General features: G+C 34.3%; 1 protein-coding gene and 1 pseudogene across 50 annotated transcripts in view; one reads left to right on the plus strand and one right to left on the minus strand.

Moving 5' to 3' along the window:
• The window catches only part of LOC125659436 (leucine-rich repeat-containing protein 15-like), a 615079-nt gene that overhangs the window by 375498 nt on the left and 212661 nt on the right, over positions 1–26920 (plus strand). For 41 of the 50 annotated variants that reach the window (XM_056149051.1, XM_056149060.1, XM_056149061.1 and 38 more), the window contains one exon: positions 19767–19838. The exons of the other annotated variants lie outside the window; for them this stretch is intronic. In XM_056149051.1, coding sequence (XP_056005026.1) covers positions 19767–19838 — 72 coding nt within the window. The remainder of the gene's footprint in view (positions 1–19766; positions 19839–26920) is intronic. 50 annotated transcript variants of the gene reach the window in all.
• LOC130050120 (uncharacterized) lies at positions 7660–10408 on the minus strand (annotated as a pseudogene).

The raw sequence follows: 26920 nt of genomic DNA on the forward strand, positions 1-26920 counted from the left end.
TTTCAAAGTCTGATTTCTGTTTGTTAACAATCTCAGTTTTTGTAATGCATGTCCCCGTGTTATAGATGCATCCATATAAATCATGTTTGACGTTTTTGTTACATGTGTGTTCTATTTACGGACTAGCAAACAAATTCATCAGGACAACGAGCAATTAAATCTATTGAATTAACTAGTTAGTATGACTAGCGTCTTAGAAAAGTTATCATGAAGACTGATGTAAATATCAATTTATTTTTTCATGAAGATATTGAATCTCGGTAAATCATGATAAATCAATGAATATAAGCACAAAATATTGGTGTCCATCCCCGATTAACCCTTTATTTGATGTCGAATTATTTAACCTTTCGGAATAAAGATATGAACATTACTCAAGCCTGACTATGAAAACATAGAAAACATACTTGGAGCCTGCAGTGTTGTCAAATATAACTGAATGGAATTTGATAACAGAAGCAGTTTTATTCCCAAATTGGATTGCTGCTTGATTCTATGAGATTGATGCTACATTTCATTATAAAACACAAATAAACATAGGAGGTTCCGGAACCTTTGCTCGCTTATACATTACCCGTTCCTTTCGAGGACCTAAAACTTGTCACCTGCCCCCTCGTCTCAGATTTTTTTCAAGTCTCTCTAAAGTGAATCCCACATCCGCCCATGCATATAAGGCAATATGCGTTAAAGTAGCTAATTTGATTCATTAAATGTTGAAGTGGGATCATGAAGGTTTGCAAATGAAGCAAGTCCGGATGTTTTTATACTTTGAGTGTCAATGAATTGCAGAAACCAGCCGTATGTGCGTGTTTGTATGTATCATATATCTAATATTTTTCTGTTCGATATCTTTGCCAATTGTAAGTGTAATGGTAGTCAATTCCTTATAAATATGATGCAGTTGTGAAAAAATATATGTATGAATTTGATAAATATAGTATGTCTATTTCAACGGCTAGACATGTCGATAGAAATGAGAGTAGATTGTATTACATTTTATGACGTATGCCAGAGTGAAACTTATCAGTTCATGTCCTCATGTGTTTTCAAAAAATGACATTTATTTGTTAAACACATACCTGCAGCTCTAGCGTATTCAAACCGAAATAGCTTCTCTTTTGATAAATTCATTCATTTAATCATTCCCCGGAATAATGAGTCTTTCTATCCCTTACACAAGGCCATTCCGGGGAGTACTTCTTGCTAATGCTTCGTATGAAATGAAATTCGTATTCATAACAGTAATAAATATTTTTTTCAATTATCGATAACACATAATTCTGCTACAACAAAAAAAACCGTTGTATATAAACTTCAAAATTTGTCCAATTCTTTTTTCTAAAATACGTGACGTATTGCGTGGAGCATGATCCAAAGAGAGTGGAAACTTAAACTCAGAATGACACGTGTGATTAAATACTACAGATATGGAGGGGTACATTTATGAGTCTTTGAATGGAAAGATCCAATATAGGTTAACTGAAAATATAGTGTACAAATATAGGTTACACAGAAAGTTTGATATTGTGCGTGAAAAATATATATTAAAAAAGTTATGGGTATGGTTGTTAAATTTTACGTGCACTGGTTGATTTCAGAACGTGTCTCAGAGGATCATAATATGACGTGCGTCCGTTAACTGCTAGCAGAGCCTCATTTTCAATGGATATTCTCCCTGTTATATCGGGGTTTTTTCTTTCTCCGAAAATAATTCAACCTATTTTAGAAATATGTAATCCCACAATCTGACCCATCAGAACTCCCGTGTTCATTCTCATTATTCTGCCAGCGGTTCGTGTGGAGATCAGTTGATTACAAACCACAGCTGAGCATGGGAAATTAAGTTGTTGGAGTTTTTTTGTCAAATTGAAATTAAAAAATTAAAATTACAATATAGTGATACTAAAAAACGATTTTATTGGGGAAAATCTATCCCGGACCCGTTTTTCCGGGGGGGGGGTCTATGAGGGAAAAAAACCTATGCTACAACACCGGTGTTTCTATACTCCACTACACAAAGTATATATTCATTAATTATTTGTTTGCTGTGCAAGTATAAGTAAAAGAATATTGCAAGAAAGATCAAATAAAGCATTCAAAGATATCTTCCTTTTATTTCGTAGGCTGTATATTGTAACAAATACTTTATGGGGATATAAATTTATCCAATCTGTATAACGAAACCATTTTATAACACAGGCACTTGTTTCATACATGTATGTGTTTTATAAGATGTTCACAAATTCATTGACGCATCCAAAAGGTTCAAAATCTAACAACCCCCGCACATTCTTTCTTTTCACAAATATTTCACAGGACACTGAAGTAGTATTATTATAATTATTATATTCCCCACTTGTAATAGATTCTTTCACCATTATTACTCCTATTATCTTCAAATTATTAAAGATATCTTCAAATATTTGAGTTTATTAATTTGTCGCTCCATAGAAAACTGTTCTTAGTGTATTCAGGTGCTTTCCAACTCAAGACATCATACCAGCTCTTGCCATAAATGAATCTTACCATACAAGTGACAAACACACACTTGAATATGTTGCAGAAAAATAAAGATCAGGTGGGTCACATATATAGCCACCTCTTTTATAATTTCTTCATTTTTTAAGGGATTTTTTCCTTGAGAAAAAGATGAAAATATAAAATGTGTCGCTATTTAAGGAATTTTACCATCCCTAATAGTTTGTGATTTCTTAACTGTTTGGTGATAATGTTGACAATCAAGAATCAGTCACTGGTTATCCATGTGAAATTTAGGTATCCCATATGAATAAACTCATGTTTAATTTACTTCAATAAAACATATTAACCAATTTTGATCAAATAATCAACAAAGATAGATCCATACGACACTGCATGTATTGGTAAAAGAAAAAAAAGAGTTCCATTTTTCATACCAATGATATATGTACAAATATCAAAATCAACAAGAAGGTCATGGGCCACATCGCTCACCTGGCTCACCTTGACCCTGCTGTTGTGATTTTTAAATGATACCTAGCAAATCTCGGACATTCACTAGGATGAACAAAAGGCACAATAAAGATCCCTCCCTGCTCAAAGGCCGTAAGCGTCGAGCATCAAGACCTAAATTTTGCTGCCCTTCACCGGCAATGGTGAAATTTCCATATGAGTGAAAACTTCCCGAGAGGGACGTTAAACAATATTCAATCAATCAATAAATCTATTATACAGTATACCAGTTTGCATAGATTGAGTTAAAACCCTTTGTGGTTGTTCCTGCTCTCAATCACTATGCATTTAGATTTTTTGGCCCACACCTATGGCCCCAGGGGAACAGAAGTCGTAAAATTTACAATTTACCTTACCCTTATCCTAAAGGTGCTTGATTCTAAATTTGAAAAAAATTGAATGGTAGTTATAGAAAAGTTTTAAAATGTTCAATTGTTAATGATGACAGACTCCAACAGATGCAGACCAATTGAAAAAAATGTCACCTTAGTTTACTCAAGTGATCTTAAATTATACAATTCTTTTAAAGCTCTTGAAAATTGATAATGCTATAAAAGCCTAGTCTGATCCCTTACACTCCATTGCAATAGTTTAGTGTAAAAACAGACTGGCGGGAATAGGGACTATAAGAAAGCTATGAGATTAGTTCAATATTCAAACCTATTTGAATAGTAAGCATCTAACCGAAATGGGATGATTTCATCCAAAATATTTTACTAAAATTATTTGTGGGGATATGAGTTCACATAGACATTTTGTTTCAAAATGAGTATGAGTATGGAAATGAACTTGGGTTCAAATTGACTGGTTACCTAATATGGCTACATCAACAACAAAAAATCACTTGAAGCTGTGAGTTTTTTTTGGGTCATATGTGGGTTCAGAGAATATTGGAAAGTATGTTAGGAAACAAGTATAGTGGAAAAATATGTTAGGATTTTTAACATTAAATTTATGAGTCGACTATGCAGGAATGCAGTGATATAGGGACTCAACCATGCAACTGTCATTTGAGGGGTGGGACGTAAATCAAAGATAGTTATAAGGGGTTGATCTTAAGCTTTCTGATCTGTCCCAATATCTTCTCAAAGAGCTACAATTCTGCAGCTAGTTCTTTAGAAGATTCTTTAAAGATTTCCCATGTATATATTTCGCATGTAAAACTTTGATCCCCTATTGTGACCCCACCCAATCCCTATGGACCACGACTTTAACAAAGTTAAACCTGCACTATATCTGAATGTAAAACATTGATCCTCTATTGTGACCTCACTCTACCCCCGTACACCATGATTTACACAACCAGGAACCTTTTAAGTGAATTTAGACTTTTCTGGCATAGTGGTTCTTGAGAAGATTTTTTTTGAATGACCCTACCCTAATTTTGCATTCTCATGATTATTTCCCCCTTGGAATTGTGCATGACCCTTTTTATGAACAAACTTGAATCACCTTCACCCATGGAAGATGTATACCAAGTTTGATTGAAATTGGCCCAGTGGTTCTTGAAAAGACGATGAAAATGTGAAAAGTTTACAGACAGACGGACGAAAGGCAAAGGTGACCAGAAAAGCTCACTTGAGTTTTCGGCTTAGGTGAGCTAAAAAGTATATAAACATGTTTAATGTTAAACCTGTTTGTTTTATTGCTAAACAGCTTCATTGCCAGCATCTACCCTCACTGAGCTTCCATCATCATGAAAGGTGAAGATAACGAACAGCGATTAATCTCAAAACTCCATTTTGATTATCCAGGCCAAATTAATCCTTTCGGAGGGGCTAGGGCTGGGTGTCCTGTTGAGGTCGAAATTTGTTTTTCTATACTTGGTGACCAAGTAGATTGATCCTATCCAATCCTGTAAACTCTGTGTCTCGTTTTACTATTTCATTCCATGTCAGCTTTGGTCTATCTGTGATGACCTTAACTGTTGATCATGATACACGACATTATCTGACAAATCTTCAAAAAATATTTAGAAGAGGAATTAATAAAACGTCTTCGTAAAAGGTAGCAATGAATAGCAATAAATGTATAGTTAGATGAAAATCATAATTTCTATTCCTAAAAAATAAGTGTTTATCAGCTGTAAATCTTAATTCACATATCAATTATCATTTTTAAAGATTCAAAGTGATACAGATATCATAAATATTTTATGACAAATATATCATAATTATAGTACCGCAATATTTTTGCTGTATTTCAATTGGAGGCTGTCCAAATAAAAATCATTAATTATACTCCTAAAGGTGCAAATCAAATCTTGTATATATACCTTTTCTCAAAACATTTTTAATGAGCTGTATTGCACCTGTTGTAGACTCTCTTTCGGACTGGCTCATATTGTTGGGAATATAGGCATCTAGCTATCCTGGTACCATGCTATTTGTAACGAATATTGTCATTTCCTTGTTATGTCAAAGCCATTTGTTCTCCTTGATGCGAAATTATGTTTGACTGAAATTACAGTGAAAATTATTTAAAAACAAAAAATCTAGTAGACATGTACATTCAAGTAATACCTGTTCCCTACCACTACTAACTGTACCAATATTTGTTCAAATTCAATGGAACCACTGCACTTCATATACATGTACTATTTAATTTTGTCACAATGCACAGTAATGTAGAGGGTGTTACAACTTACATGTACCAGATAAGACATACATGAATCATCAATATTCTACCTATTTACATCTGCCCTAGAACCTGATTTCCATGCACCCATGTTATGATAGACTGTATTATGGTATGTCTCAAGCTCTTCCATCTGTCTCTTAGCTTTTTCAAAAAATTCAAAATTTTAGTTTATCAATCCTTTTAACCACTAAGGTGATCTAATCAGCAATTAAAAAACTAATTAAGCTTTTTGAACATCATATCTAGCAAAGATACTTATGTACACATCTATGAAACTTTACAATAATAGTTATGCCCTTTTCACATGGTGGTTTTACTGCCGGGTTTTAAGGTCATGATTTCAAAGGCCTGGGCCTTTCCAATGGGAAAAAATAGTGACATTTGATCGAAATTGGGAAAAAATGTTTCATTCAAAGAAAATAGGGAGAAAAACAATCCATAGTGCATTAAGGTATCACACCGGTAATTATTTTCACTATATATTACTAAAGAGGGGAAAAAATCATTAAAAATCAGTTACAGAATTGATGCCGAATAACGCAGTCAGACACGTTCTATGTTACCTATCTCGTCTGCCGATACGACAAAAACGACACCCTACGCTGCATTTTCGAAAATAAATTACCCGGAAACAAGACTACCCTCAAATCCACGTGTTTTTCACATGTGTGTAAACAGCCGGAGTGCACCTCAGGAAGTAGCCTCAGCTACCAACAGAATATAGTTCCTTTGTATACACTTGGTTATTTCTACAAATTACACAAAATGTCCTAATCAGGGGTACAAAAATTAAGAGAAAAGAAGAAGAAATGAGAAAAATTGCGCAAGGAAAAAAAATTTCTTTAAATATATTGAACTACAATTGACTAAGTTCATTTTGATTGGACAATTACCGGTGTGATACCTAAAGGTATGATTGGGCTCCTTCTAACTTTCAACATGTTCAATTTGGTTAAAGCTTACCTCATGCAAATAAGCAGAGACCAACAATTAGGTTTACTTAACAGTTTTGAAGCAAACTTGTAATCTGTGGGCCTGTGAAGAAGATTTAAGAATGATTAGGCTACCCTGCTTGCGAATTTCAAAGCAAAAATTGAGGGAAATACCTGTTTTTTAGCATTGGGAATGGGACCTTATTTCGACCCCCTACAGACCCTTAAAAAACCCTGACTGCACATTTTGAATTAAAATTTTCAAACTTTAATGCGCATGAAATAAACTTCATAGAATAGATACAGCCCATACATAATAGCAAATTGGGGTCACATGCATCATACCCATGATTAGGAATTGATATATTTTTGTACAAAAAACTAATTCTAAAAAACTAATTCAATGCGAAAAAAAGTGAACAAATATTATTCCATGAGAAAATGCCATATATAGATTTGTGCTCACCATAGACACACTGGGTATATACATATGGAAGAAATTGCTTTTAAATAGTTTTGTTATTCATTAAAGAAATGAATGATAAAATTGATTTTAAAAAATCATGACAATGTGAGCTTGAAACCTAGCACTAACCACCTTTTCATCTGTGAAACTTGAGAAACCCCCTATTCCGTCATCTAAATACAGAACAATTTTGTTACCTTCTTGTCGTGCCATTTAAAACCTAAATATTCTTTGTCTAACTCATGCATAACTATGTGATGATACGCACGTTTTAGATCAAATGCAAAAAAGTAATAACCCGATTGAAAAAAATATCTAAACGTACTGGTATCCTCATACATGTACTTGTGTTTGAATTTAAACAAATGTGGATTGACACGCCTGCAGTCAAAAACCACCCTTTGTTTGAATTTATTACCTGCTACCACCAACGGGTTTACTGCCCTTGGTATTTTTATTTACTTTCAGAATACAACCTTTCTATACTATCTTTTTGATTTCTTTGGACACAAGCTGCTCATTGTTAACTGCAAATTTGTCGTTCATCAAATCAATATGTCCCGGTGTAGTAACCAAAGGCATCTTATAACCAAAGTTCAAAACGTCAATAACAAAGCTATTTGCTCCTATCGAACGCCATCGACCTACATTTTTCTTAATTGCCATGATTACCATTTTCAAAATTTTCACTTATCTTATTCTTTTTCAATTTTTCTGTGCAATCTTTCCTCCAGTGTCCCCTCTTGTTACAGCAGTAACAGTTCCCCGATCTCCAGATTCCCGTTGTTGTAGAGGTTGAATGTAAATCAGGTTTTAGATACGGTGGCACGGCCTCTCGATACTTTTCACGGCGTCGTTTTGAGCCCTTGACGTTTCGCTCCCCTTTCGCCTGAACCTTGTTAATTTTCTTTTCATCCTTCGAGTCCGATGTGATTGGATTTTTCACATATTCATTGACAACTCTCCACCCTGCCTCAGACGAATCCGTAAGCCTGGTTAATTTTTGTCTATTCTTGACGATATCCAAACCTTCTGCTATTCTCTGTTGAGCTTCTTCCACCTTGTGATCCTGCAGCTCTTTACTCGCGTCCTTGAATTTATTGTTGACGTGTGCTTGTGCTGCTCTTTGTTTTCCTTTTCTTGAATTTATGCCTGTCAGACAGAACTTCTTCGAATTTTGCTTCATGTTGTTCAGCTATACATTTCTTGTTATTAGATCTTTCCACCTTTCTGTGGAAAGACCCTTTGATATTCTTCTATTTTTATTATTATTTGTCTTCTTTTCTTTCCGCCGCGAGAAGCTTTTGACGTCTTAAGACTTATCGAAAATCAATGTAGACCACCCTTTTCGAGATCTCAAAACATGCTCAGATTTGAACCTGCGTAGCTGAACTTTGACCTTTAACGAACTTAGAGGACTTTACGCGAAAAACCCTTGTTATCAGTTCTTCTCGAAAACCGTGAATGATAGGAGCATCCGACGTGACTTGGTCCAATTGACATGGGAATTCAACCAAAGGATTCGAGGACCCTTTCAGGAAGTTTGTACCCCTCATGTTTTACGGTTTCTCCGTAAGAAATTGTCGACTCCTAAAGTATTCGTCGTAGAGACACCGAACCCACTTGAACGGGTTGGGTGACCTTGACCTTGAAAAATAGGTCAAGGTCAAAGGTCAAGATCATCCCGAAAGACCAGAAAATGGCACTTTTTATACCCTCTTTCCCGCTTCAGATAGCAGTGAAATACCATATGGGTCAGCATGGAATTCTGGACTGGTCTGAGTATTACGAATTACAACTCTGAAATTTGACCACTCTGCGAATGTCGGCGACTTAACGTCGAAAACCCCATTATTGCTATTCATACTAAAACGAAAGCCATGGAGAGGCGAGACCTTCGCCGGCGAATTCACGATAAAACACTCTCGCACAGAGAAGTTGACCGAGGGAAACAGAAAACCCTGAAGGACGGTTCTCTCCCCCCGAAAGTTTCCGAAGTCGTCGTTGGAGCCCACAACTTTTTCACGGATGTAGATAGAGACGCGAGACCACTTAAACGAAGTCCCGTGACCTCTCTGACCTTCAAAATGAGGCCAGGGTCAAAGGTCAAGGTCACATGTTCTCTCCCATGGGGTTTTTGAGGTTTGACCTTGAAAGTGGCTCAAGGTCAAAGGTCAAGGTCACACCTCCAGGACCAGTCTCCACGAGTAAGGCAAACCCACACATCATGCCTGTCGTCCCCAAGGAAGAAATCCCCCACCCTTCAAGTGATCTGTCTGTGATCAGCTGTTTACACTATTTTGACCGGTCTCATGCCATGCAACAATTACAGAATTCTAGCTAATCTGACCTACACCTACACATCTGACCTAAACCAATTTCTTCTATTTCTTGACTGTCTTGTAAATCAAACATGAATTCCATTTACATTCATGAAAAGACATAGGCCAGATTCAATTGTCTGCCTGCATCAACATAAAGACTAAGTTGTTTTTTTTTTATAATGATGATGCAACTTTACTCGACAGTTGAACTCATTGACATTCCATCCTGACTGTCATTGTAAACAAATAAACACTTACCTGCAGGGTCAGATGGGATGCAGTATTCCTATTCTCCGTTCAGATCCTACACTCAGAAACTTTTCCTTGAAACCCCGGCCGCCATTTTGTTTGGGGTAATTTGTCACTCAGCCTTAATCCGTATGCATGCCTCCTTGGTTGAAATGACTGAAAGACATTGTCTCCGTGAATTAGAACACATAGGATGAGCAATTACAAACTGTATATTCAATTCCACAATCCACAACACACACGGTAAAATCCAGTGCATCTTCACAACATCAACATGAGGCTTGTAGACTCCCAGCATGCACGAGCAGCTACAATCTCTGAAAATATGACATCCGGTTTCTTTGCACCTCCAAATATCCTATCTAACAGGTCCAAAGTCACCCCAAACACCTGCACAAGTTCTATTACACTTTTACCTGATATGTGCCGCCTATGCAACACTCGCACCCTTTTTTTCAAATATTTGACCGGTACTATCGTGCGAAACCAAGGCCTTAATCTCCAACACTACAACACTCAAGGCGGCAAATTTGAATTTCTTTTCAAGCCAAATCAATTTTTTTTCTTTTTTGGCCTCATTTGACCTACTGAAGAATGGATTAAGATCAAAGTTCAAGAAACAAATCCAGAAAAGGTGGAAAGACCTCTAATTGTTCGCGAACAATTAGGATTACTAGTTGTTAATACTTTTCTGCACATCTGATAATCTGCTGTCCCAAAGTTCTGAAAAACTGCTCAGAGAATTATCATTATTCGCATGCTGTAAAGTTTGGTTGATTTTGTCTTTGAACGGCCTCGGCGTCCATTTCGTTTAACCCGCGGAGAACGGCGACTAGATGTGATTACATTAACAAAACCTGCTCTTAAAACCCCTTACTAAGCATTTCTATTGGTCAGAACCTTAACACCATTCCATGGATCATACCACTATACAAGTTATATCATTTGAATACAAATAGTGAATACAACATTTTCCCGCTATATTATCGAAACACGGGAAAATATAAGTATTTTATCTCGAGTGTAATTTAATCATTCGTACTTTCTACATTCTATCGCGTACTTATACGTGATTTGTACATTCTCTCGCGTACTTTTACGTGATGTGTACGTTCTCTTGCGTACTTATACGTGATTCGTACGTTCTTTTGCGCAAACATACACAGCAGATCTTTATATGTCTAAGTACATAGCACTTTTTATGTAATTTGTACATTTTCTCACGTAAAAAGGTACCTTCTAATTTTATATATGTCTATTGCCTAAGTACATGCATATATTAACTTAATCTATACGTGATTTATACATTCTGTCTCGCATAAAAATACATATTAATTGTATCTATACGTGAAAGGTACATACTATTGGAAATTAAACGAGAGTTACCTGTAAAGTGTTGTTTGTAATTATACAAAAACTATTGGAAAGGAATGGAAGAATCAAATGAGATAACACCAGTGTATCTAGCCTCAGTGTTTAAGTCTAATTAATAGCCGAAATGTACTTGAACGAAGGGTAGGAAAAAGGTTAGACATGCAATTCATCCATTCCATTCTAGTAATTAATTTGAATTACAATCAAATATCAGCTTACTAAGCCTTACAGGTACATGTCTCGTATAATTTCCAATTCTACTTCATCACTGTACATGCTATTACGTAACCACATGAAATTGTCAAGCTTTAAATGCGTCACAGAATTTAACATTTCTCGAGCCTTGGCGGGGGAAATATTCAAATCCAATAACGAATTTAATAAATTCCATCTGTCATAGGCACGAGTGTAAGATTCGATTTATCACACAAGTATTCTTCAACGCAATATATTCTATTTGTTTATTTCACAACCCGACTGTCACAGAATTGTTTTGCTTTCAATTTGATTGTGACATCGTCGCTACGTCACGGTTTCAAGAAACTTGAAATTATTTTCACTTCATATAAGACAAAAAAATCCCATTGGAACAACCCTGGTGACAAAACAAAGTCTTTTACCGGCAGTGTTAACAATTTCAAAGGATGACATGTTGTTTTCTTCAGGTGGGGCATGAATGATTAACTTACCTAATTTGCATAATTATGAACCTGTGCTACGGGTTTATATCATTTTTTCGAACCCGTGTCATGAACCTGGGAAACGTACCGTTTTGTGATAATACAAATTAATTGATGATAATATGTCTTGTTCTTAAGTAAATATATACATCATTACATATGAACAGGGTATTTTTAGTTATCAGAACACTTTTATAAAGTCTGTCCCAAGCATGCCAAAGATGACTAGTTAATGCATTGACATGCCGATGTATTCCTCAAATGCGTAACATTTACAAAACTATCCGTGCTCATGAACCGGTAAAACAATTAAATTTAAAAAAAAAAAAACCTACTTCTTTAAGAAAACAGTCAATTCTAGATTCTGAATACGAATCAGTCAATTCCAGATTGTTACCGGTCAAGTTTGTTTCAAAGTGCTTAAATCATATCGCACACTGTCTTCAACTTCGATAAACCCAGGCAAATTTCGTCAAAACCAAATGATTTCATCCAGTCCAGTACAACTGCGACATCCGGAATTTCTGAATATCTAGGAAAAGATGTTTTCTATCAAGCACCTTTAAGAAATCCTTTTAATAGTGCATGCTGTTTCATACGACGATGAACAGCATCAACATGAGTCACTCCTTGCTGTATTGACACCATAATATTCAAAATTCAAGACCAGTATCATACAAAATTCTTTATAACTCTAAAACATGATTTACAATTGTGTAAAAGGAATCACTTTCCGGTCCACCACAGAATGTCTTCCATTTACATAGATAACACACATATTATTTTTTCTATTCACGAAGACAACAATATGTCTTTAGTTTCCTCCAATGAGTGTCTACTTTGGATTGATCTCCAGATCTTAAAGAAAGCAATGGGTTAAAAGTTTCCCAATATGTGAATGTTTCGTCATCTCTAGAATGTGGTGGCCAATCTGGCATTGTTAAGGTATCGCATAGCCGGTTTATTTGACAGATATATAATTCCTGCGTTAAAAAGAAAACGGCTATAAGGTACTTGTTGCTTGATCTAACGTCATTTTCTGAAAAACTGATATTATCATACAGAACGGGAGAAAACAAAACAATCTCAATCCAAAGCAAGAAATAGAGAAAGACATATATTGTGAAGGGTTTCAGCTGCAGTATTTATAGTTTTCCTAATTTATGATATTACATGTACATTAGCATAGCAAATAAATCAATATTTGGACTAATATTAAACATTTCAATGGCTCATTGAAAAACTCGTTTATCAAGCATTAATTTATGTATTTTCTTGTTTGAATATCTTCTTTCCAAAACTGCGTTGTAGTTTTATTTTACCTGAGATATGAGCAGCTATAAGCCAAATATATGCTAAATGTATGCCCATATTCATATTTTCTAACCGTTCTATCGCTCTCTAACGAACAAGTAAATCCTTTTTCTCATATATATTAAAATAAAATTTAGAAATTCGTTTCAAAATTAATGATGATATCTCCCTCATGCATAGCTCTGATCCTTGGACGAATTTGACTCCAGTTCTTTTGGCACTCTAGTTTTCTTTTTAGCTCCTACAAGTTTATTGTTATTTCGAATTTCCTAAATTTCGGCTTGAGCATCAATGAAGAGCCATTATTTCTCGAAATGCGCATCTGGTGCATCAGAATTGGTACCGTATACGTTTTACATTATGACCCCTGGGTCGAGGCCTCTGCTGGTGGACTGTTAGTCTGCGAGGGTATCTACAGCCCAGTAGATAAGTACTTCGTTACTAGCTTGAAAATACAGATGTATATTAAATTCCTGGGATAAGATTTAGAAATTTATTTAAAAATTAAGGATGATATCTCCCTCATGCATAGCTCTGATCCTTCGACGAATTTGGCTCCAGTTCCTTTGGCACTCTAGTTTTCTTTTTAGCTCCTACAAGTTTATTGTTATTTCTAATTTCCAAAATTATTTTTCGAAATGCACATCTGGTGCATCACAATTAGTATATATATATATATATATATATATATATATATATATGCTACGGTAGTTGTATGTTAAGCTACAAATTTAACGTGCTTATCTTGTCTATCATTCCATGTTGCCAGCAGTGAGGAAAAAACGCGTAGAGGTCTAAGACATTAAGATGATGATTGAGTTGAATCTTTCCATGGTATACCTATTGATGTATTAATTGATTGAAGGTTACACGTTTAGTCTATCAAACCTGCAATGGTTTTAGTTATGAAATCTGGTAACCTCGGTTCATGGGTACTTTAGAACCAACAATGTTCAGTTTCCACTGCTGCAAGTCTTTCCTACTTAGATTTTATCAATGGATTTCATATTGAACCTTTGATTCCAATAAAGTCGAAATTTTCTCATTTTGTAATTGTCTATGAACTGCTCCGGTAGAGCTAACAAACATGATACTTAATTTTTAATGACAATGCTACGACAATGCTACGAATTTCTTCTAAATGAAAACGTTAAAATATCGAACAGTAACCAATCTCATAACTCCTTTAAAAATACAAAATTAAGAGTAAGACAAACAAGTACCCTTCGGCACAACAGAGGTGGGATCAGGAGCCTAGAAGGAATTTTGTACATATAGGAGTTACAATATATTGATCACCTTTTCATATATCCAATGGACAACAATGCCAGCCTCTTGTTGTTTAGGTACATTAAAGTATCCAAATGATTCTGAGTTAAGTCTATTTCATGGATAATAACTAGTGTCAAACGAGATAACTGGAAAGTTATTAACGAGGAAACGTAGAATTAGAAAATAAAGAAATACGTCCTCTTAAAGAACAAGGAAGTCCGATTCTAGAATAACCAACGTATATGCACTCAAGTAGGTGGTTAGATTTGCTAAGGGTAAGGTTGCCTATAGATTGGATTAAGTCCTCCATCGATGTTTTTTGTATGTATTGCAATAGATATATCCAACAAACTCACTATACTACAATGGAAATCGTATAAGTCCCTGTAAAAAGAACTGATGTTAACTGTTTTAACTATTTACAATATTTATTTCAACATCAACAATTATCTTTACATTGCAAGATCCTATGAAATGAAAGGTGAAGACAACGAATAATGATGAATCTCACAACTTCCACAAGCAGGGGTATTTTAAATATTTTAATCCCCAAGAAAGATTAGATCTTTTCTGCAGTGTTTGATTCAAGCAGATGTCGTATTGGAGAGAGTTTTTCTTCTGATAATTTACATTGAAATCCATTGTGGGGAAGATATTTATGTCATATATAGATATGAAAGGATGTGATAAGATTTAACATTGGATTGATATATCAACTTACACTGTATCAAAAGGCCAGATATTCGGAACACCTCTGTCCTAGAAAAATTAAATTAGGCCAAATGATACCCGAATCACATCTTTGTGATATCATTATGATCCTCGGTAGTTTCGTCCTCTGTATTCGATAATTTATTATTTTACACATATGTGTGTGAACATCTTCACTTTGTTACTAGATTATAGAGTAACTTGTCACGGTAAGCTGGAGAGTTCTAAAAATTGCGTTTGTATCTAAAAAAAAAAAAAAAAAAAAAATATTAGCGCAGTGTCTTCTCTATCCAAAACAACTCATACATTTTCGTTGTGCTTAATATTATTTAGTTAGTTTGAAAATCTGCATTTACGATATTTGTGTTACGGCATACTCAGATTATTATCTGATAAAAGCCTAGAAAGAGTATTTATTTCAATGTCCTAGGGTTAAAACTAATAAGTTGTGGAATAAAATACATACGTAATCAAACTTTTTTTTAAATATTCGAGACATATATAAACAGAATCAAATATCAAATATCAACTTCAGAACATCGCAATTTTCCTTCAACAGCATTATGAAAAATTCACAAAAACTGGTTATAACGCTAAACTAGTATTAATGGTAGTTTTATGACACTGTTTCTTTACAAAATTATACAGTGTTTGTAAAAAAGGAAATATATCGCATAATGGACTTAAGGTATTCCATGTATAACGACAGGATAATGAACAATTTTGAAGGATTTGGATCAACATAAATGTTTATTGTTAAATAATGATGAAAGTGAAGCAGATGAAATTCACATGACTGGTAAATGATTAGAAGCTGACCTTTCTGCACTTAAGACTTTTTGGAAGAGTTGTCTTCCCTTTGTAAAAATAAGAAAAATCTAATTTTCTAAAAATGTGTGTGGTCAATGATTAATTTTATTTCATATTTTCACTAAGAGAAAGTGTTTGTAACTTTCTACCAAGAAATTTGTGTGAAAATATAATTTCGTTCTATAAAATATTGTAATAAAACATGTTTTTCCTATATACTTCAATGTTAAATTCTAGGTGAAATAAATCAAGCAGTAAACAAAATTTTCAAAATTCCTATGGTGGATTATTTTTATTTGATGAACCCTTCAAAATGATAGCATGATTACAAAAATTCCACCATCCATTCTTAGATATGAAATATGGTCATTATACAATGAGTACCTTAATAAAGAATTCTATGGAAACATGATTATTGTCCTTGGATTCAATATTTTGAAACATGTCATTGATTTTTCATATATGAATTAAATTTTTGAAATAATTTATATTTTAACAATAACCATTGGAAAAGACTCCAACAACATTTATGTTGTCATCATGCATAGATCAAAAAAAAAAAATCCCCCAAAAAATCATCGATTTTGCAAAATCGGATGACGCAAAAGAGGTTGGTATTACTTTAAATGATAGAGAGCACTTAAAAGTTTCTTTGAACTACTCAATTCCAGTATTGTGCAGTAGCGACATCAGCAAAAGATAATTTCATTGCACAAGAACCAATTTTGGGGACCCCTCTATAAAATTTTCTACGTCTTTCGAAATTTTCAAGGACTGAGGACTATTGTAATAATCAATGAATTCGTGTTTGCCCTTCTCTTAATTTTGTATTTTTGATAGGATTTATGAAATATGAGATGAACTGTTTTTATTCACACAAGATGAATACTGCAAGTAATAATGAAATAAAGGAAGTTGACGATGGGGAAGCCTAATTCACCCCCTTGTCATAAGCCAAAGTCATCCCCCTTGTCATAAACTTCAGTTGTTAACTTACACATATATTGTAATTCTTCAAGCCTTTGCATGCTAGTCTTTACTTTTCCATTATATAAATCTTTAAATCGATATGGCCATATGTGTCAAAAGAAGGAATGCCGAACAAAATTAGTGATCCTAATTATTCGCGAACAATTAGAGGGCTTTCCACCTACCATGATTAAGAAAAAAATTAAGAATATTCAAGATGATGTAAGAAACTCAAAAAGACCTTGAAAATCAAAAAAAAAAAATTCAGGATGACCTTTGACTTTGACCTAATATTGAAGGTCAAAGGTCATCGGTCTTAATGCAAGTGGCCCCATGTCTCTTGCTATATTAATATAAAAGTTATAGGCTTAAATAATGATATTGGATACTTTCAAGGGCAATAACTATGCTTAAGGGTTTTTCTATCCCTTCGATTAATTTTTCTATGCAAGAGGGTTTTACTGTGAATTCATTAGCGAAGGTTTCGTGTCTCTATGACTTTCCGTTAAGTAGGAGTAGCGATAACAAGGTTTTTAACGCGAGTCTCCGAAATTCACAAAAGGGTCAAAGTTCAAAGTGCATTTTGAAAAGAAAGAAAAAAGAAGAAAAAAACCACACAAATCAATAAAAATAATCAAATTTAAAGTGGAAATCACAATATTTTATTTTGATAAAGCAATCATATTATTATTTTTACAAATTGTGATCTGCACATCGTTAGGAAGTTGGAGCACGGCGTTATACTGACGCACTCAAGCTGTAACGAGTTTTAAAATGAGGAAAATTTTTTATAATTCCATTTAAAGTTAAGAAATACAATATTCTATTATTTATATGATTAAAAGTTCAATTATTTTGTATCTTTAAAATCTTTGTAAATCTACCAGTTGGTAGAAACTGGAAGCACAAGTTATATACCGGGTATGTTGTTACAAGGTGAAGGTCAGTTGATCCGAGTGGGTATTGAATTTGAAGACCAGAACAGAATTATGTAGTGCTTAGCTTCGATATATCCATTTTCTCGCAGTTTATCTGGGTTTCTGTCCAAGTGGTATTTGAAAAGGTGACTGGGTGGTTTATTTTAAAGGTAAAGTTCTTGCTCTAACAAAAACATATCCACGTCTTTTTTCTCGTACCTTCCTTCGAAAAATTGAAAAATACTCAGTCTAAATCCTTTCTACCGACAACTAGTACACCCGAATACGGCACAAAACATCTTAATGCAATAGTATTTCAAACTGTTAACGTGATAATTGTTTTTTTGTCGATTAAATCTAATTTGTTTATGAAATGACTTATAGATGTTTTCAAACCCGAGGGCGCATATGACGTCACACATAATGGCACGTAAAATAGCGAAAGTAAATATGCATACCACGGTATCGCAAGATTTGAATTCCATCGCTTTCAAACTCGAAAACTACGCAACATATTTCATTTAAAACACATTTAAAGTGGTTTTAGGCATGGAAAGAATTTTGCTGAAAAAAGAAAAACGTTTAAAAACATGCGTTGTGTCCTTTAAGATAAAGGCAAACACAGACCCCTGGATATAACAGATGTTGGATTGGGTGCCTAGGAGGAGTAAGCATCCCTATGTTGACTGGTCAAACCTGCCTTGAGCCCTATTAATTGATCACGTAAACGGAGTAATTCTTAGTCAAAATTAGTATGTAAAAATATGGATATGATGTTTATGGATCTGAATTGATTCTATCCGAAAGCATATGCTGCGTATGATCATTTGTTAAATGGAGGTAGGCTACTGAAAAATACGATAATGACAAAAACGTTGATGTTACAGTCGCGTTTCAAGTCAATATTTTGCACATTCTATGGCAGTTATAAATTATTATGATTTAGTTTCAAATTAAAATCCATCAATATTGTCTGGCGTGTTTCATACAAATAATTATGCCCTTCTTTTATGCTGAGTTTGACTACCGAGTACTCCGTTTACCTGATCAAAACAGTAGTCTTACGGCGGGTGAAACTGGTTAACAGGGGATGCTTACTCCTAGCATCTGATAAATCTATAGTGTTTCTGTCGTCCGTGTTTTCCCTACTCTGGATTTGTGTTCTTTATAACATTTATGAGAATGGTCACGGTTTGGCAAATAAATTCTACATATTTTTAGTATGTTATTGCAATAGAATGACTTATATATGTTTAAAAACAAGAACAAAACCATTAGTTATGCTATCATGTTTAAATCATTTTGAAATTTGGGTTAAACATCTTCAATATTTGGGTCATTGGTGTTATTGATATCAAGGAATAAGACAACAGTCGGCAATGGACTGCGATGATGGAAATGAATTGTGCAAAAATCTCTTTTACGTCTTTCCTTATGCATTTATGTGTTCTAATAACATTCATTAATATAAGATTCACTCTCTAACTTTCATCCACTCCTAGAATTATTTATTGATTTCCTGATATATACCGAGATCAAATTTATCCAGAGCAAACATTGCAGCACTAGCAGCTCTATATTTAAATATCACTTTGCTGTAAAAATGTGATATGCAGTTTAGAATATAATAATTGATAAGATTTAATCTAAGTTGAGTATTCTATCAAAATGAAGATTTCGGTTTTATTGAATATATAGCATTATATACCTTTAGTATATTCAAGGGCCCGTGTTTGTTCAACTCTCTGTTTTGTATTGTTTGTGGGGGTTATCAGATCACTGGTCCATATCTTCGCCTTTCATAGAATTCATTTTTGTATGGGAAGACAATAATGTAATTTTGCTTCCTTCAGAGCCTCTGAACATGTTTTTTAATAAACCATATTAACAAAAAAGTTAATAAACCTTACTTGTTTCTTCTATTATTAAAATAGTCAATCACAATCTTACAAGACAACATCCCGAGACCAAAACTGCAGCTAAAATTGCTTTCAATGTTTGCAGTTGGGTTTTGGGGGTTTTTTGTTTGTTTTTTTTTTTTTTGGTTAACATCAAAATGTAATCAAGCAATATTGTATGGATATATATAATTTAATCAAGCTTTCTTTGTAATTCAGATACCTATACAACAATAAACTAACAACGTTACAGAAAGGATTGTTTGAGGGATTGACGAAATTAACGAAACTGTAAGTACATGTATATTTATATATAATATGAATTCATTATTTGTATTCACCTGAGGATGGATGTTAAAATCCAGAAAGCGCTATTGATTTAAATATATTTTGAAACTTTATATTTTCCTGCTTTTTTATTCAATTATATATATATATATATATATATAGTGCATCTGATTATTTCTTTTATGTCATCTTCAATGCATATATTTATATCATTAAATCGATGGATTATGTCGTGTTTCACATCAACATGTATATAACTAGAAATTCATTCGGTGCCTCATACACTAACACATGCATCACACGCTCTAACAGATGACAGTTGTCCATCATTTCACACAAATCATAATGGGTAATAACATTTTATGTGTCCTTCATATCCTTGATATCGTGTTCTACTTAACAAAGTTCCTTTCGCATAATGTACTCCAACAATTTTGTGTTGGTATATCTATAATTCAATCAATATATCACACGCAATAAGATCACAGTCATCTATCATTTCAAACATCATGCTATGAATATTGTACATGTCTTTCACGTTCTTGAAAATTGTCTTCTACCTAACAAAGTTTCTTTTTTCAATTAGCTTATTATATTTGAAATATTAGAATACACAATTTCTTTACATTAGAAAGAAAATGAGTAAATAACTTATTATCTATACACTTGTTTCATATTCTACAATCTACATGTAGATGCAATACATTCACAGTTCCTTATCTTCCCCTTTCATTCTTGATAGACTGATTGCTTGCTTGATTTACATCCGTCGAAATTTTACACTCATACTAAATTGTCATCTTCTTTGGGTCAAGTACCACAAATATAGACCTATGTTTAGTGTTCAGGGCACATGTTTACTAAAGTTCGTAGACGTAAACGTAGACATCTAGATATAGCGTACGTTTATGTGTATGTGTGTGGGGGGGGGTATTCACTGGTAGTTTTAGACGTACATTTACGTCAGGAATAAGCGTAACTTCATTTGTCCCATACTAGTGCACATAAGCTGATCGTAACGTTACAAATAAACAAAGAAAAGATATCGGAAAAATGTCTGTTGAACATGATTATATGACCATTGTGATATTCATATCATGGGTGAAAATAATTCAATTTCCTAGCTATATCGAATGCAAATGCAAAATAAACAAGCTAATTTTCATTCTTAATTTCATATAGTGCACATGTACTTCACTCGAAAGAAGGTGTATTTCATATACCAATGTGTCCAAGCATGAGAAAAATTTATTCCATTTCAGTGAATACAAAAAAGAACGACACAGTTCTTCATTATTTAATGAAATTTCAAATGAATTTGAAAAATAACACTGTTTTAATTTTTAACACATTATCCCTAAGACATGTACAGTAGACTTACAATAATGTTCAACAGTGGCGAACATTAGAAAACTTAAATCAATTACCTGTTAATAACTCAATCACCCAGAATATTTATTCCTCCTACGTACCTGATTCCACCTCTGGTATATCCAGGAGTCGTTGTTTGTCCAGCTCTTTATTTTATATCCCTGTGGGAGTTATGAGATTGATCACTGTTCATTATATTCACCTTTCATTCACTTACTGCGGAAACAGTATTTATGATTTGTTTGTAAGGAATTTAGATTAAATCTAAGATATTCATTGATCTGACTGCTCAGTAATGTTTGTGATTGTTTTTATTCAGATTAACCTTATTCTAACATTGCTCTAAGATAGTTGATAGAGAAAGATACAAACATATAACACGGACTTTATAAATACAAAGAATGAGCTCTTTCATGTTTAGAAATCTATTTCAATGGAATCCGAATGGAATAAATATGGGAAGATAAATAACACTTCAACATATATATAATTATACATATAAAACACGTGATGAAACTATGGCATTTCGTTAACTGAAAGGTTGCTGAATGTTACATAATAGTGACTGAATGGTCCTGACATTCCGTCACCTTTCCAGGCCATTCAGTAAAATGTCAGTCTACTGAACGGCATAGATTTATCCTGTGAAATATATAAAAACTTAGATATTAACGGCAAGTTGAAGTATCTTTCACGCTTGTTAATATGTCCGTGAGGAGCAAATATAGGGGCTCAATAGGATATCAATTTCATAAAGTTTGTCATAAAGTTAAGTATTCCTAGGCACCTGATCCCACCTCTGGTATATCCAGGGACCTGTGTTTGCCGTAATTTTGTATTCATTGTAAGAGTTATGAAATCAATATCCTATTCAGCCACTATATTTGCTCCTCATGAACATATTAACAGGTGTGAAAGAGAACCTTCAAACGTATTGTGCCACAACATATGCTAGAAGTGCTGTAAATTAAATATGGATTCCAAAGAATTCTGAAGAAATTTTAGTAAATTTGAAATCTCAAAACATTTCTCAAATCAAGAACACCTAAACGTATGACTTTTTAACACTTTTAATGACCATTCCTTACGATTGATTAAAGACTAGACATTTTAAAATCATAGACAGTTGCTTCTTCGCCAAAAATGAAAAAAGGAAACATTCGTATCTAGTAATCAGTCGTCCAAAAAATTTATTTGCTGGAGTTCCTCATTGAAAAGATCTTCGTAGTCTTCGGTGGTCAAATATTCCAACAGTCTGTTAGTATTCCCATGGGTACAAATTGTGCTCCGTTAGCTGACCAGTTTTCATATTCTTATGAAGCAGTGTTTGTTCAGAAGCTTCCAAGTGAGAAGACAATCTCTTGCTGTGACCTTCAACTTCACATTTAGATACATCGACGATTTATCTATTAACAATAATCAATTTCATTCATACCTCCATTCAATATATCCCTGTAAAATCGAAATAAGAGACGCCACAGAGTCCTTCACATCTTCTTTGTACCTAGATATTTTATTGAAAATAAATATTTAGGGCAAACTAACTCATCTTTATAAAAAACGGAATGATTTCAGCTTCCTATCGCCAACTTCCCATATCTATGTAGCAATATTTCATTATCACCTGCATATGTTGATTATATCTTTCAACTGACGCAATACGCAAGAGCTTGTTCTACGTGTGATCAGGGTTGTTTTTTTTAATTGAGACAGGCTATTAACAAACAAGTTGATGGTACCGCAAATTCTATGGTTATTATAATGATCTAATTTGCCAATACCACCATTCATTGAGTCATATGCTGTCTGACATGTTCAATACCCATTGTTAGGCCGCTCTTGGCACACTGTTTTTGACTACAGATTTTTTAGTTTACCTGATCAAGATATAGTGCTCACAGCAGGTGTAACCGGTCGACAGTGGATGCTTACTACCTCTAGGCACCTGATACAGCCTCTGATATATCCAGTAGTCCGTGTTTCTCCAACTGTCTATTTCGTATTGCCTATAGGAGTTATGAGATTGATCAATGTTGGTTACCTTCATCTTTCACCCAAATGTAAATGAAACAGACGGGGAGAACAATTGCACATACTTCCAACTCGCAAGTATTTTGTGCATCAGAATTAAAATGAATTTATTTTGAAAATGCAATTTCCTGCTAAAAATATCTTGTGGAAAATTTTGAAAATATAAAAGTTAATCTTCGATTGACATTTGTTTTCATGAATTGATTACAATTCAATTTTCTTACATGCATTACATTTCAGAATATTTCTCGTTCATTTTCATAGAAAAATAATAAGGCTTACATCTATAGGTTCTTTCGTTTGCTATTCGCGATGGCAGCCCAGTGGTCAACCTCTCTATACCCAAGTCAACACAAGAATCTAGTACGACAACGATGATTGTTCTATCCGACTTTCTTATTTTTTCTCTCCATCATTCCGGCAAAAAACGTGGAATGCGTTATGTGTCAACAGTTCATGAGATGTGTAAGCGAGTGTACCGTTTGCTACTGACGAATGAATAGTCACATGTGATATGACATTGTCATGGACATGAAGAAATATAATCCAGATTCATATTTATTGCAGTAGGTCACCTGAGTCATTCATGTGATTTGTTGCTATCTGCTGTCGTCTGTCGGTAGTAAACATTTTCAGATTCCTCCCTTTAATGGCTGAACTAAATCTAGCCTAGTTATGTATATAACATTTATGGGTTAACCCTAAGGGGTCCAAACCAAAATAACTAATGCAATCTTCTAACATCTTATTTCGATAAAATATTGATGTATACAACTATACATACATATAGATATAAATACCAAGGATAACCCATGAGAGCTCGAAAGCATTTTTCCAATGGAGTCCTTTGATGCACGGATGTTAGCGCTAGGGGGTAATTATGTGGGAGGAAACCAGAGTACCCGGAGGAAACCCACTTTCTAAGCGGGCAACTATCATACTCTCTCACAGATAGCCACCTCCCGATCACGGGGATCCAACGCAGCCGCAGCGGAGAGAAAATTCATCTGTGCTACCTCAAAACCAACCTGTTAAACTGCTTGCATGATTATGATAAGCAATGCGCCCTCTACTAAACTGGTAAATCCATGACCCCTTGGTTTAGGATTCATGTCCTAAGGGGGTGATAAGTTGGACATGTATTGAAAATCATTATATTTTAGAATATCACACTTCCTACTTCTAGAAATCAATGAGGCAAAATGTTTGTATCATTATAATGAGTAATCAAGTCATTACCAAAATCGTGAAATTAATGATATCTTGGTCTATGATTCAGGTGGGGTTAACTTATCATATATTGAAAATATCTTTTGAGAATTCTTTGCTTCTAAACATCAAGAAGGTGAAATATTTGCATGATTGTAATGAGCATTGGGTCACCTATGAATTTGTGAAAATTTTCACTCCAAGGTTCAGGTTCTATTATTATTACCTGAGCAAACAAGCATGGAGTTGTTTACTGAGCAGTCCTGTGGTAGGCATTTTGGACCCTATGCTACATGTTAGAAATGTTTGCGTACATTAATAAGCTTAAAACCTTTATGCACTCGGGTCATGAGCTTTGGAAAACGTGATAGATGGTATTGAGATTACTGTCAAGGCCCATGAGCATCCTGTTTTATTTAATATATGTTGAATGCTGTTAAAGTCATAAATTTGATTTGATAGTATGAGTATTAAGAAGTATGACTATGGGTGAGTGGACACAGAGAAGGACGGAGGAAGTGGTGGAAAATAATCTTTGAAATTACTAGTTCATGTCTGTTTCTCATCTGTTTATCATCATTTTCTGTGGATATACATTTAATACACAGTACCTGCTTTTACATGCATGCATGTTTCTCTCACTGTACGCATCCAGGATCATATCTCCTTAACTGTTGTTAAATTCATTTCAGGACGCTTTAGTTCACCTGACCCGAAAAGGCCGGAGGAAAGTTAGCCTTTCTGATGACAATTTCTCCGTTGCCTTTACAATTGATACGGGTATTCGATGTTATAGAACCAGAGGTTTATTTAAAAAGTCTAAAGCGTCATTTATAAAGTAGGGGTGGATCTCCACGTTTGGAGAGAGTACCATCACCATTTTTCACAATGGTGGTACATTTAGGTGACCACAAATGATTTCAGGTCCCGGAGTAGGAATATTCAATGTTTCAAAACACAATGTTTATTCATCAAGTGTAATGCATTAATTTATTAGTAAGAATTGGAGGGACGGTTCTCCACAATCAGAGAGAATAACATCACTATTTTTTCACAGTTGGGATTGTTAACCAGAAACACGCTACCCTCATGATTTCTGGCGCCGAGATAGGGGTCTTCGATGTTTTCGAATCCGATGTTTATTCACTAAGGGTAGTGCATTATGAATGAAAGTTAGAGGGATGGACCTCTATAACCATTTTTTCACATTGGGGGGGGGGGTGACCAATGATATCTTACTCTCAACATTTCAGACCCCGGGGTAGAGATTCTCGATGTTTCCTATCCCGAGCTTTATTCACGAAGTGTAACGAATTATCAAGGTTGAATGCCACACCAGAAAAAAATTGATGTTTATAAAAAGTGGAGGATCTGCACAACAAAATTCTGAAATTGAAAACTTTCAAATTTATTTCATTTAGTCAAACATGTAGTTTTAGTAGAAATTCATCCGGGAAAAATTAAAATCCCCCGCTAGAATTGAACTTGCGATCTACAATTCATCAATCGACGTGTTAACCTACTGAGCTACTCAGCCAAGCAATCATATTTGAAGTCGATAGACAAATATCAATGAAGCTAGTTTTTAGCCAAAACAACAAAAAACCAGTTTGTTTCCATAATTGTCATTTATTTGAAATGACGAAATTCAAGCATCATATAAAAATACTGGGAGGCCAATCCGAACACATATTGTATAAAACAAATATTTTCACCGATGTTTTAAAAGAAAGTTAGCCATTATGACGATATAAATTACCTCCTTGATGAAATGTGGAGGGGTGGATCCCCAGAACCAGGAAGAGTACCATCACCATTTGTTCACTGTGGTAGTAGTTTACCACTAACACCCCAACTTGAAAATTCCAGTCTGGTTTTCCTTTTTATGCATATAAGAGGGTTGTCCGTAAAGTTCGTGTACAACCTTGATAAAAACTGACAAACATTGATAAAATATATGAAACTATTATTTTCGTTAAATTCATGTTTCATTTCATTAATATGCAAATTTTCATCACAAACAAAACACAAATAGTTATAATTCTATCACATACAAAAATGACACAAACTCATGCCCGGATCACTAAAATGAAAATCTTTGGTGTTACCCGACGTCAAACGCTAAATACGGTTAACTTTTCTCAATGTAGTCACCCTTTAACTCAACACATTTCTTATGTCGCTTTAACCAGTCATCAAAAATGTGCACCAACTGTTCTGGTTTCGTACGTAAAATAACATTTAACACTTTCTGCCTCAGATCTTGCAAATCATCAAACCTCTGTCCACGCAAAAACGACTTTATGTACGGAAATACGGCAAAGTCCACAGGGGCTAAATCCGGGCTGTACGGAGGATGTTTAATACACTCAAAACCAAGTAAATTGGTCTCTAATTGAGTTGTCTGAGATGTATGTGCGGGAGTATTATCTTGGTGAAGAATCATTTGATCTCGAGTTCATGTTTTTCCATTG

This window comes from Ostrea edulis, chromosome 9 (genome assembly GCF_947568905.1).
Source record: "Ostrea edulis chromosome 9, xbOstEdul1.1, whole genome shotgun sequence".
In the NCBI taxonomy this organism is placed as follows: Eukaryota; Metazoa; Mollusca; class Bivalvia; order Ostreida; family Ostreidae; genus Ostrea; species Ostrea edulis.